A 13,092-nucleotide genomic window follows, 5' to 3' on the forward strand; every position below is an offset into this window, starting at 1 on the left:
CACATCTTTAACATGCTTTAATAAACTGTTTATCTCCAATAGAAAAGACTATATTACCTAGGACTTTCCAAATTTATTTGATCATGTAAAACTTTTTCATACAATAGCTATTATAACATCTCCCAGACAAGTGTTGCTGGAATAAAGTTTGGGAAACACTTGGAGGCACCTTTTCTAAGAAAAAAAGACTAAAGATCCACATCTGATCATAAACTCAAAATAAAGCAACATAAAAGTGCTATTTGAAAAAAATGGTAAAATCTTCCTCTCTGCTACATGCATGCTACTGTCCTAAAATATTGTTAGATAACCATTTTTATGTAGAGCATAAAAAAGTTGAAGTCAAGCATTGTGAGTGCTCCTGATATATAAAGTAACCACTCTGATATTAGGGGGCCCTGGGTTTGCCACTAACTGTCACACCCTAACTTGTTCCATTTTTAATTTAAAACTACCAGTCAGAGGGGCACTTTCATGGCAGAAGCAGGAGAAAGAGAAAAGGAGGGCAGATATAATAAACTATATTCTTGGGGGGTTAAAAACAAAACTAAAAAGGCATTAAGATTTTAGGGAATCTTGAGAAAAGTGGTCTGCCTTGCACACTTTTCCCCTTCCAGTGACAGAAAATCCTCTCCTTTTGAATATTTCTCTTTCCCCTCCACAATAGTCTGAATATATGTGTCTTTGCCACCTTAAATTCATATGTTGAAACCTAACCACCCACCCTAGAGTGATGGTTATTTAAGTGGGTGGAATTTTTGGAGGTGGTAAAGTCATGAGAGTTCTGTTCTCATAGATGGGATTAGTGCCCTTATAAAACAGGCATCCAGGAGCCCTCTTGCCTTCCATCTTGTAAGGACACAGAAGGTCACATTTAGAAGGCACTGTCCAAAAAGAGCAGGCCCTTACCAGACAAATATGCTGGTCCCTTGATCTTGGACATCCCAGCCTCCAGAACTATAAGAAATAAATTTCTGTTATTTATAAATTACCCACCCTAAGGTATTTTGTTATAAAGGCCCAAACAGGCTTAGACTTCCTCTCTATGTGACTCTGGGAGTTACTTATTTAGGGTCCCACTCCCAAGGATAGTCATGATATAGACCTCACTAAAATCACTCGCCTAGTCACAATTATTGACAAGTGAGATAAGCCAGGTTAAGGAACATGTGTCATGAGAAAGAAAATTTCTCCTCTGGACTCATCAGTTGGGGAGGGGAAAGGCTAAAACTGCCCAGTGCTATAACTTCTCAACCTTCTCTTCCTATACTTTTCCAAATTACATCTCAATTCAGACTACGAGAAGGAAGTCAGCCTATAAATAACACACCCAGAAAACAAAGCATTCTCTAGAAGTCTCTACTAAAGGAGAATAAGAGTCCATGATTACAGTAATTCCCTGATCACATTTTAAGTCCCTAAAGTCAGCTCTTCCACTATACTTTGTGGCTCTATGTAAGTTAATCAATTCCCCCTTTCACTTAAGCTAATTTTGAGCTGTCATTTGCAAAGGGTCCTAATCTACCTAGGTAACTCAAGAAAGCAATGTACCTCAAAAGAAGGAAGGGTAAAGATTAAAAATTTAATACTCAGTGAAAGTGGCAATATTAATTAGTACATTCTTGGTGGAAGGCAAGTTAGTAATTTCTATCAAAATTTTGAAAGTCATATACCCTTCACCCAAAAATTCTTATAGTAATTAATCTTACATTATAAAAAACTTAATATGTAATGAAAAATGTACAGTATTATTATATACACAGCATTCTACATCTAGTGAAAACTTAGCTCAATGTCCAGCAATTAGGGACTGATGAAACATAACAAGTAAAATAGAGCCATTAAAGTAAAAGATGTATATAAACATTTTTAAAGATCTTTATAAAATACTATTGGACAGCTTTATGTCATATACCAATACCATTTTGAGATACAGCAACTTGTCACTGCCAATAAAAGTTTCAAGAACTGTTGATCCAAGAGTACTGACATGTAAAAGGGGGTTACATTCTAATAACAAAAGTCCTAAATGATAAAACCTTAACTCTCCACATAAAAAAATATACAACAAAACAACAGTGGGGTCAGAGACTGATGTGACTGATTTATTAAAACTCTATGTAAAATTAATACTATTGGGGCAGCACCTATGGCTCAAAGGAGCAGGGCAGTAGGGTGCTGGCCCCATATGCCGGAGGTGGCAGGTTCGCCAAAAACTGCAAAAAAAATTTAATACGATTATGAGGATTAAATAAACAGGTGCTATAACAGGCTTTAGAAAGTATTTTACACTTGGTAAGCTCTCAATAAAGTTTACTAACATTATTTCCACAAATATGAAAAAATGTCCAAAATATACTACAGAGAGAGGATAGAAATGTACAAATACATAAGCAGGATCACAAATTCAAATGTCTACAGGGTCAGGTGGATGATATAAATTGATTAAACAGAAACTAAAAAACCAGAGAAGGCTCTATCTCTGAAGGGAGCAGTCGCTCAACCAACTACTGTCATATGAGAAAAGAGGCTGTAGTGTTTCTGAATCTTAAGCAAAAAATACAGGTTTTATATGAAATATTTATTTTTATAAGAATAGAAACCAATACTCTTTCTAAAAAACACAGTGCACAGGCAGCACCTGTGGCTCAAGGAGTAGGGCGCCGGCCTAACATACTAGAGGAGGCAGGTTCGAACCTGGCCCCAGCCAAAAAAAAAAAAAAAGAGAGAAAAACACAGTACAGGTCTACAAAAACATGTGTTCTGGTCACTTATGGCCAGTGGTCCACCAATTTGCAAACTCCGATGTATCAATGATTCCACCACACATATTCAAATACATGATTATATACAGAAGAATAAACAAATTTGTAAAGTAGTTACCAGTAGAGAGAAAGAGATTAGAGAAAGTGATGGAGCTTAATTTCACATTTTATCTTTCAGTATTATTACATTTTTTTTACATGTTGGGGACCAGCCCCAAACTATACCATGAGTTCTTTCCCAGTGACTGGCAGAGATGAGAGGATGAGGGAAAAATGAAGAGTTAAGACAAAAGAAAAGTTTTTTAGAAGTTGGGCCAGGGGACTTTCCATCTCCAACCATGAGAACTGGTGGAAGCCCCTAACTCCAGGCTGTTTTTATTACTCACATCACTGTTCTAATCATCAATCTAACAGGGGAAGGCTAGACCCTTACATCATGGTTCTTGCTGGGTTTACATTTTCTAAGCAAACTATTTCTCAACTACCTTAATTAGACTAATTTACCTCTTACTTTTACTACTCTAAGTTATCCATGATCTTAACACAAACAGAGGATGGGACAGGGAACACAGTCCAGGAGCAGAATGTCAAAGCAGACCCCAATCAGACCATGCACATAAATCTCAAGAGTGACAATGAAACCCCCAGGAAAATTTGTGGGCAGACAAGCTGGTGCTGCTGCCAATACTTAGATGACAGAAGAAAGGAGATATTTTTCTCCTTACCTTCCTGAGAGACTTTTTCTCTCTTAACAAGGTTTAGTTGCCTGCTCTGTCTCCAGCACATTCTGCATTCCCTCGCTATTTTCCTAACTCCCCAAATTTACTCACTCTCCCTGAGAGGGCAGCATGCCTGGTCTCTCAGTGCTCACTGACCTCTGAGCAGAGTGCCCTAGAAAAGGGGTAAAGCTCCAACAAGACAGTCTGCTTGAAAACTCAAGGCTTCAGGCTGTCTCACTTTGCAACAGATTTTGGGTTTCTGGGTATTGTTCCTATAGTCTGAATGGGTACACACTCTTCCTCTAAGCCACTTCTCTCCTGTCTCTGTTCCCTTTGCCTATCATCTGCAATCATTTTCTTAATTCAATTCCTAACCTACTTATAACAAACAATTGAAAATTGATTTTAAGCTTATTAAATCATTACTTCTAGTATTGCAAGCACATCAAAAAAATGACTCTTAAGTACCCACAGGTCCACCCACAACAACACACAAATATACTTTAATAAGTTCTTTAAACTAAGTGAAAGCATGACATAAGAATTCAGCAGCTCTTCCACTTGCAATTTAATTCAAATGCAATTTCTACTATATGGATTTTAATTTTATCAAAGCATAATTTTTATACTTGATGTTAGCCAAAAGGCTGAAAAGTGATAAAAGCATAATTTTAGTTGTCTTAAAATCAAAATGTCCAGTACTGACTCGTAAATGGAAAGGGGAGATCACTTTTTTTAAAATTTTTTTCATCTTTTTTATGTCTGAAAATAGTATTCTCTTATTTGGGATGCCATTTATTTCTAAGATTTCCAACAGTTCTTATCCTGAATCAGATTTTAAAGATTAATTTCAAGTGCACTTTTTTCTTAAGGTTAAAAAAAAAAGAAAAGCAAATAGAAGTAAAATGTTTCCTTTCACTGTCTATTTAGCACTCAAATTGTACTCGTTTTCTTTCTTACACTAGTTTCTGCATTTTTATTAATACTTTCCGTACCAGGCAGACACAATTAGCAATGACATTAAAATTGCAAAGTACTATATTAAAAAAAAGTAAAAACATTTATTAGAGTAATAACCATTTACTCTGAAATCAAAAGTGAAAATACTTAACTTTTTAGACACTCATTTGAAGTCTAACTGAAGGTGCTATTATATATAATTCTTAGCAAGTTTATTTATGTGCTTTCCAGGATATAGAAGATTAGAAGCTAGAAGGACAAATGTATAAAGTCACAACTGAATAGCAAATAAATTATGGAACTATACTATTATATTCCACCATATTTAAAATACAATATCGAAATATAATTGCTAAGCACAGATTTGTGCTTGAAACATGGCATTGCCACTGGGGTAATTTTGAGCAAGTGACTTAACCTCTCTATTCCTTGGTATAAAAGGAATAATATAGTACTTTATAAAAATTGTAAAGATTAAATAACATAACCAAAGTACTTAGCACAAATAGAACATTTACGTGCCCAATAAATGTTAGCTATAACTATTTAAAACTGGATTAAACAAAAAAAAAAACTATGTTCAATTATCTTCACTTAGAAATCAGGAAGTATGTAGTAGCTTAAAAAATTTTCTATCAAAAATGGCTTAACATAAAAACAGTTTTGGTACTTATACTTAAGTTATGTACATTAAAAAAATATAGAAGCACTTTATTCCTTGAAATGCAACATAAATGAGGCATGAATTTATCAATATCCAACCTGACTGAAAAACATTTTTATATGTTAGTGCCAGAATATAAACTCCAAGATATAAGGATTGAACCTGTATAGGCCAGTATAGGCCCTTGGCACACCATTGGGGTTGAATATTGAATACATCACTTTTTTTGTTCCTCACATTAACTTGATAATGTTAAGCATGATTACCCAATTTAAAGCTGAGGAAACTGAGGTAAAATGTTGTTGAGTATCTTGAAAGTGGCAAAAGAGGTCTAACTTTTTAACTCTCAGCAGTGTCCATTCCTCGCACCAAGACTACCTCATCTGGTGACCCCAAACCCCTTCATCGGGTAACCCCATGTGATTTAAAGTTTTGATCACCAGAATTAATCATCAACATAATGGCATTTTCAATTTTTTTAACCCCTAATTTCAAATTTGCCATTTTTAAGATGATACCAAATTTCATTACTCCAAAAATAATCCTCATACAAACCATGCCCATCAACTAATGCAATATATGACATTTGATACTATAAAACACCTCAAATACACAGCATTATCCTGTACATATCATCTGTTACCAGGTTTTAAAAAATACTTTCTTGGCTTGGTGCCCATAGCACAGTGGTTATGGCGCCAGCCACATACACCAAGGCTGGCAGGTTCAAATCTGGCCTGGGTCAGCTAAACAATAATGACAACTGCAACAAAAAACAGCTGGGCGTTGTGGTGGGCACCTGTAGTCCCAGCTACTTGGGAGGTTGAGGGAAGAGAATTGCTTTAGCCCAAGAGTTTGAGGTTGCTGTGAGCTGTAATGCCACAGCACTCTACCCAAGGCAACAGCTTGAGACTCTGTCTCAAACAAAAAAAAAAAACTTTCTTTATTTGCCCCAAACTACCATTTTATTAATAACAGCCAAATTCTAGTTTAGCTAAATGGTTCTGGGTAGCTGCTTCCTAAGTACTATATAAATTTCACACCCCAATTTTTTTTTATTAAATACCTTCTAATTTATACAATTACTTCATTAATAGATGCCACGAAAAAAGGGCACAAAAGAAACAAAGAATACAATCACCTGTTTCACCTTAAAATCTACTTTGAGTAAGATATGAGTACATGAAACTACTAGCAAATTTCTTTAAAGCAACATACAAAAAAAAAAGGAACGGAAGATTATTCTGTATGTGCTCCAATTTTAAACATATATGCTAGGCATCTTCACAATACATTATCTCAGTTCTTAAAACTCTGTCAGATATGTATTGCTATCTTCATTTTAGTGAAGAAAACTAAAATTCCAAAAGCCTAAATGACTTCCCAAGATAAAGGAACAATCAGGATATGAAATCCAAATCTCCAAAGTCTTTTTTTTAAAAACTGTATCATGCAGCCTTCACAAGTACATGATAACAGGGTACAGATAACATTTATAAACCTATATGAAAACAAAGAAAGATATCATTGATACCAAGGGTGACATAGTGAAACTCTGTCTCAAAAATAAATAAATAAAAAATAAAGTACAATAGTTTTAACCCAGCTTTTTCAAAATATATACATAGTAGCAAAGCTATTGTGAAAACTGTTGGAGTTACTTTAATTACAAAATTGTTAAGAAGTTCTACTCAGTTAAGATTTATCGATTAAATGCAAATTAGTTTATACACTTGTTAAACAAACTGGATAAAATGTCTACTTGGTAATACTTCGTTAAAACATTTGCTTTTTGAGAGGTAGCTCAAAAGAATTGTTTGTTTTTGAGGCAGTCTTACTCTGTTGCCCAAGCTGGAGTGCAACTCCAGCAACAGAATTCTGCAGTTCAGATGATTCCCTGCCTCAGCCTCCCAAGTAGCTGGAACTACAGGTGCACAAACACCTGCCTACTTTTTCTATTTTTAGTAGAAACAAGGTCTCTCTCTTGCTCAAGCTGGTCACAAACTCCTGAGCTCAAGGGATCCTCCTGCTTTAGCCTCCCAGAGTGCAGGTAGGAGCCACCAAGGCAGAACTAACAGAATTTTCTAATGAAGGGAAGATTACATATCATTCTTATTGACTAGAGCCTCAATTACTTTTAAGAAGATTAAATAATCTTTTCTTCTTCCTAGATATTTATCTTCTCTGCCCAGATGTGACAGAAGAAATCCTAAGTAGTTTCATTACTTTAGTTTTCAGGATCTCTTTTTTAACATCTCAAATTCCAAATATACTTCATTGTTCTTCAATTAAATTTACAGAAGCAGAATTGAGATTTTATCTATGTTATTAGATTGTTTCAAAAAAGCACCCTGTTGAACATAACCAGGAATCTATCACCAGAAGTAAAAATAGACTCTTCTTATTCATCACTTCTACCCTAACAGCATACTGTTGATTCTCCACTATAAGCCTCAGTTTGAAATCAAAATAATAACATGTGTTTTAAACATATTAGCTATTGCAAACAAAACCTAAATCCTACCTAAGAGTTAAACTCTTACTATGTAGCAATTAGTACTTCCTAAAGTCTTTGGCCAGTCATGCTAGTATTAAACATTTTCATTAAAAATGAATTTAACACTGTCCTACTGTCACTAAACATTTAATTCTATAATACATCGCTTCCAACCAAAAATACATGAAAGGAAATGATCTAGTTTGAGAAATAGGTTTCTTTTTTTTTGAGACAGAGTCTCACTTTTTCATCACTGGTAGAGTGCCTTGACCTCACAGCTCACAGCAACCTCAAACTCTTGAGCTAAAGTGATTCTCTTACCTCAGCTTCTGGAGTAGCAGGGACTAAGGTGCCCGCCACAATGCCCAGCTATTTTGTTGTTGTTGTTGTTGCAGCTGACATTGTTGTTTAGCAGGCCCTGGACCAGGTTCAAACCCACCTGTCTCAATGTATGTGGCTGGGCCTTGGCTATTTTCAGAAATGAGTTCTCGCTCTGGCTCAGGCTGGTCTCTATTAGCTCAGGCGATTCACCCACCTCAGCCTTCCAGAGTGCTGGGATTAAGGAGTGAGCCACTGTGCCCTGCCCTAGGAAAAGGTTTCTTTTTAACAACAGTCATATAGATCAATATTAAAAAACACATATCAAAAAAAACAGCTAAGTTTGTTATACAATTAAACTTAGTAGGATTTAAGTTTTGTTTGCAATAGTAATTTACCTGCTTAGTGACATCTATTCTCAAAAAATATATATGCATTTATATATCCTTATTAATAAATTTGCTTTTCAGAAAATGATACTGACACATAAGAAGTTTGAAGAATGAAATAAAATAAATGCTTAAACAGTTTCAGAGTTACAATAAGAGTAACATCTTCTTGGCTTAAAATTCAGTTTTTTAAATATTTTGAATAACATTATTTATTAATGAATTACTCTCTATGTGTTACTGTAATGTTTTTGGTTGTCCTAGCTTACAATTAGCCTCTTCTCTAATCACTATTACCCAGTCTTATATTTATTCCAGTATCGCTTACTGATTTCATACCAACAGCTTAGTGCAATAGGAATGTGTATTAATAGAGCAAAAGGATGATTTTACAAAATGCCCTTTACCAAAAATTTGCATCTTTTTCTCACTCACACCACTGTTAGTAAAAACTTAGGCAATGGATTATCATATTTAGCTAAGTACCTTGCTACCAAACATAAGCAATGGCTAGCTGATATATTAAATAGCCAATGGAACATGACTTGATTCTACATTATATACATAAGAGTATTCATTATTTTTCTGGTACTATTTTTGTGGAGTTTTTATTAATGTACTGCCTTGATAAATAGCTTCTTTCAAAACAGAAAAAAATACTCAAAAAGTGACACACTTGAAATATTGTGAGTCTGCTATGTAATTGTTAGGGCTGACTACCGAAGCTGTTAAAAAAAAAAAAAAATTCATGCTTATTTGCTTCACATTATTCATTATCACACTGTTTTCAGTCTCTGCTATAAATAGTACTACAACTCAAGAACATCAGACACAAAAATATTAAAAACAAGAACTCAGGTCACCAAAGATCATATAACCTTTATTTCTGGCAAATTAACATAAGATAGTTACTAATTAAGACAGTTACTAATAAAGATACTGTTCTTAGAAATAGACAATAATCCTTAACATAAAACATTTCCTTACGCAACCTATTTTTACATATACACGTTCTTATTTTCCTGATTATAAAAACAATTAGTACTAGAGTATCCATGTTACATTAGTTATCATAATCTGATTTCCAAATCCTAAATAATTCAAAATAGTAAAGCAAAAAAAAAAAAGCTATTGCTAAGTATTTCCCTTTCTACCGTTATTCTTTAAAAATTCTAACACAGTTAATTAGTTCAATAAGAAATTTCAACAGACTGCGTATTCTATCTGCCAAATTCATAACTGAAATGAAGATAAACATTTAGAGGATGAGAAGTTCTAAGGTACAAACATCTTTCAATAGATAACCAATACTATCACAAAAAAGTCAATTAAATAAAGACTTTAGAAATGGCAACACAATTTCACCAAAATATTGACTTAACAGATAATAAAATATATGGGTGAAGAGATCACATATTCCACTACCTTTGTAAAATAGATTTAGATAAAATACTTAAAATCATTATTGTGAAGCATGCCAAAGAGATTTCATAAAACAATTCCCCCACCCTTAAGAAAGCCACAAATTGTAACTTTAAAAAACACTGCAATTTTAAGTGTGCCTCTCAACTTAATGTTCTTAAGTACAGAATTACAGTACCTGAGTTCAGTAAAGAATAATTTTACATAGTAAAACTACAACACTTGAAGTCATAGAATACACAGAAAGTTGTACAACATAGTTTCATTGGTGTATGTTTTTCCCCAAAATCACACGGAATGCCAACACTACAGAAACTGTTTTTAATAAAATCTGCTATTGGGTGGCGCCTGTGGCTCAAGGAGTAGGGTGCCAGCCCCATATACTGGAGGTGGCAGGTTCAAACCTAGCCTCAGCCAAAAACTGAAAAAAAATTGAAAAGTAAAAAAAAATAATAAAATCTGCTATTTACAAACTAAGGACTGGCGCTCTTTCCTTTGATTCTTCTCCATGTTTCCCGCTCCATCATAGTAGATGATATCAATATTGATAACTTTTCAAGAAAAAGCCTCAGAGTTATTTCTGACTTCAAATATCCACTTTATCATAAAATAACAGTGCCCTCTGTTACCACTTTTTCCATATCTTGCAGATTCTTTTTCATTCCTTCAGCTACATTCTGCTCCTGGCTCTTGACTCCCCCCCTCACACACACTACTGTACCGCATTCTCCTGAGATAGCTCTCTAGACTGTCTTTAATTCCACCGCCAGCGTTACCTTCTCTCCTTGACATTTTGCCTATGCCACATACCTATTCCACTTGGGCTTTTCAAGCCCTTTACATTGCATTTTTATTCTGCTCAAGAGCCTCATCCTCAATTATTTATTTATTTATTTATTTATTTGGCTGCTGCTGACTTTCTCCCCTTCTTGACTCTGGTGAATACACAGAGTAAAAGTACTTCTTTCAGGTAGCCACATTTGCCCCTAACCTACCTGAATCAGTAGAGCTGCTTTTGTATCTAGCCCCCAACACATAGGTAGCATATTAGGTAATTTTCATGTAATATTACATACATTATTTTGTTTGGTTGTGTTATCCCTATTGGACAGTAGGCATGCTAGAGAAAGGCCACATCTTTCAAAGCAGTTTGTACAATACCTGTCTACTGTATCACTTTAATGATTAATTAAAACTATTATAGAAAGTTTAAAACACAAAAAGGTATATTCTTTTAAAAAACATTCTGTTGTTTAACTTTTAAACATCCATGGCCTTTTATTTCTATGGACAGCTGGCACATTTTAGTTTCTATTGAACTTCATCTCTACTAATTTTCAAAGCATGGCTAGAATTTAAAGTGCAAGTTGGGGATTGATATAGGGTATACATTTTTACATCCTGCGTTCAGATCAGCAATGTCAACCCCAAGAATTCCAAGGTACAACTAAATCTTCGGATAAGCAAACAGTTTTAGCATCGAAAGATGAGACCAGTGCATTTTTTGTGGAGAACCCTTGAAGGGATTCCCTCCCCTACAACTGGTTTAGACTAGTTTCTCTATCCCAGGGGCTTTCAATTAGGGAAAGTCAATTGATCACATGTTAAAATCTGGGAATATTGGCAAGGAAAAGCAATAAAAGAAAGGGAAAGGGGCGAGAGATATCCTCCTGTCATAAAACTCAGCAGCTAAATTAAGCTTTGCACTCAGTACCTACCGGCAGTCTCAGAGATTTTTTTTCCCTACCTAATAATAAAAGTCTCATTCAATTTAGTCCCTTCTCGAGCACCGTCAACCTGTCAGAATTTGACAAGGAAAAAAATTAAGAAAGAAGTGGGGGAGACACTAGGATTCCCATCTACATCGCTTTTTCCGAAATCCCATCAGTCGTGGATTTCCTTCACTCCAAACTAAGCTCTTAGATTCCAAATATAGTTCTTTAACCCCCGCTCCGTCACTCAATTACACATAAACCTTGGCAGCTACAGAACCACAGCAGAAACCCTATACAAATCGGCTTGCTATTCATCTTGGAAGTCATGCCCTGCAGCAACTGCCTATCGCCTAACTGAGGGATATTACCCAAATACAACGCAACGGAATCAGACATGCAGAGCACACACGGCTTCCGTGAAAGAGGGAAACGCGACCCAGGAAAAGTGCGCTCCTCACTAGCCTCGGGACCATCCACGGGGGAGTGGGGGTGCGGGGGTTCCCAGAAAGGGAGGAGGAGAAAGGAGACAGAGTAGGGGAATCCTCCCCTCTCAAGTGAAAAAGAACTGGATCCCAGCCTCAGGCTGCAGCCCGTGCCTGCTAAGGAGATGAAGAGGCAATCAGAGGGCCCTTTGCTCGTAAAGGCAGAATGCAGACACTTTCAGAGGTCTGTACGCAAGTCGATCCTCAACCTCCCGGGGGAGGCGAGGGGTGTCCCATGGGCGGCTGTGGGGATGCCCGGACCGCTAGGGGAGGCCACAGTGGTAGCACTTTAGTCTAAGGAACACCTGAGCTTTATCCGGCCGGTGCTCAGGGTCAGCACCGCTAGAAGGGCCGGGGGCAGCCCCGGGGAGGGAGGGGGTGGAGGTGGGATTCCCCCTCTCTGAAGCCCCGCGAGGACCGGCCAGGGCCGGCGGGGAGCAGCGTGCTTCAGACTGCGGAGCCAGGATCCCGCCGCCTGCACCGGCAGCGCGGAGCCCCGCAGCGCCCGCCGCACCGGCCCCTCGGTCCCCGGGGGCCAAGGACTTAGGCTGCGACGGCGCTGGGGCCTGACATCCCACCGGGTGGGCCCCAGCTCTCGGGGGGACCCGCGGGAACACCCCCAACCTCCAACAGCTCTCAGCGGTAGTAAAATGTACCCCCCGTCCCCCTCCGAAGCTTTCCCTCCTCCCGAGGCCGCAGAAAAGGGCCACCACAGGCGAGAGCCTGAGACAAGTCGGGGGCAGCAGCCGCAGCGGCCTCGGACCTCCTCCCCCGGTTACCTGTGAGGACTCCGACGCGGATCTGATGGTCGTGGTTAGTGAGGATCATTCCCTCGGTCGCCATGTTTCCCAGCGCAGTCACCGCACTGACAGGAGCCGGGAGAAGCCGGAGCCCGGAGCGCGCGGGCCGGGAGCGCGCCTGCCTCGGAGAGCGCGAGAGCTGGGGGGCCCGGGGAGCGCGAGGCGAGCAGGGGAGGAGGGGAGCGGCCGAGAGATGGCCGGCCCGGGCCGCGGAGAGGCCGCGCCGGAGTGCGCGGGGCCGCGGGAGAAGGCGGAGTTCGGGCGCGCGACCCTGAGTCCGGCCGCGAGGAGGCGAGGTGGGGGTGGGCGACGCGGCAGCCTCCTGGGGACGGCACGCGGAGGTGGCGGACTGAAGCCGGAG

General features: G+C 38.2%; 1 protein-coding gene across 4 annotated transcripts in view; it reads right to left on the reverse strand.

Moving 5' to 3' along the window:
* Window positions 1-13,092, reverse strand: part of GPHN (gephyrin) — a 642,655-nt gene extending 629,563 nt beyond the window's left edge. For 3 of the 4 annotated variants that reach the window (XM_023517593.1, XM_023517595.1, XM_023517592.1), the window contains exon 1: window positions 12,711-13,092. In XM_023517593.1, coding sequence (XP_023373361.1) covers window positions 12,711-12,774 — 64 coding nt within the window. In that variant the 5' untranslated portion in view covers window positions 12,775-13,092. The remainder of the gene's footprint in view (window positions 1-12,710) is intronic. The other variant, XM_003797386.3, reaches the window with a different exon arrangement.

The sequence above is a fragment of the Otolemur garnettii genome, unplaced genomic scaffold (assembly GCF_000181295.1).
Source record: "Otolemur garnettii isolate 467f Iridium unplaced genomic scaffold, OtoGar3 scaffold00115, whole genome shotgun sequence".
NCBI classification, from domain to species: Eukaryota; Metazoa; Chordata; class Mammalia; order Primates; family Galagidae; genus Otolemur; species Otolemur garnettii.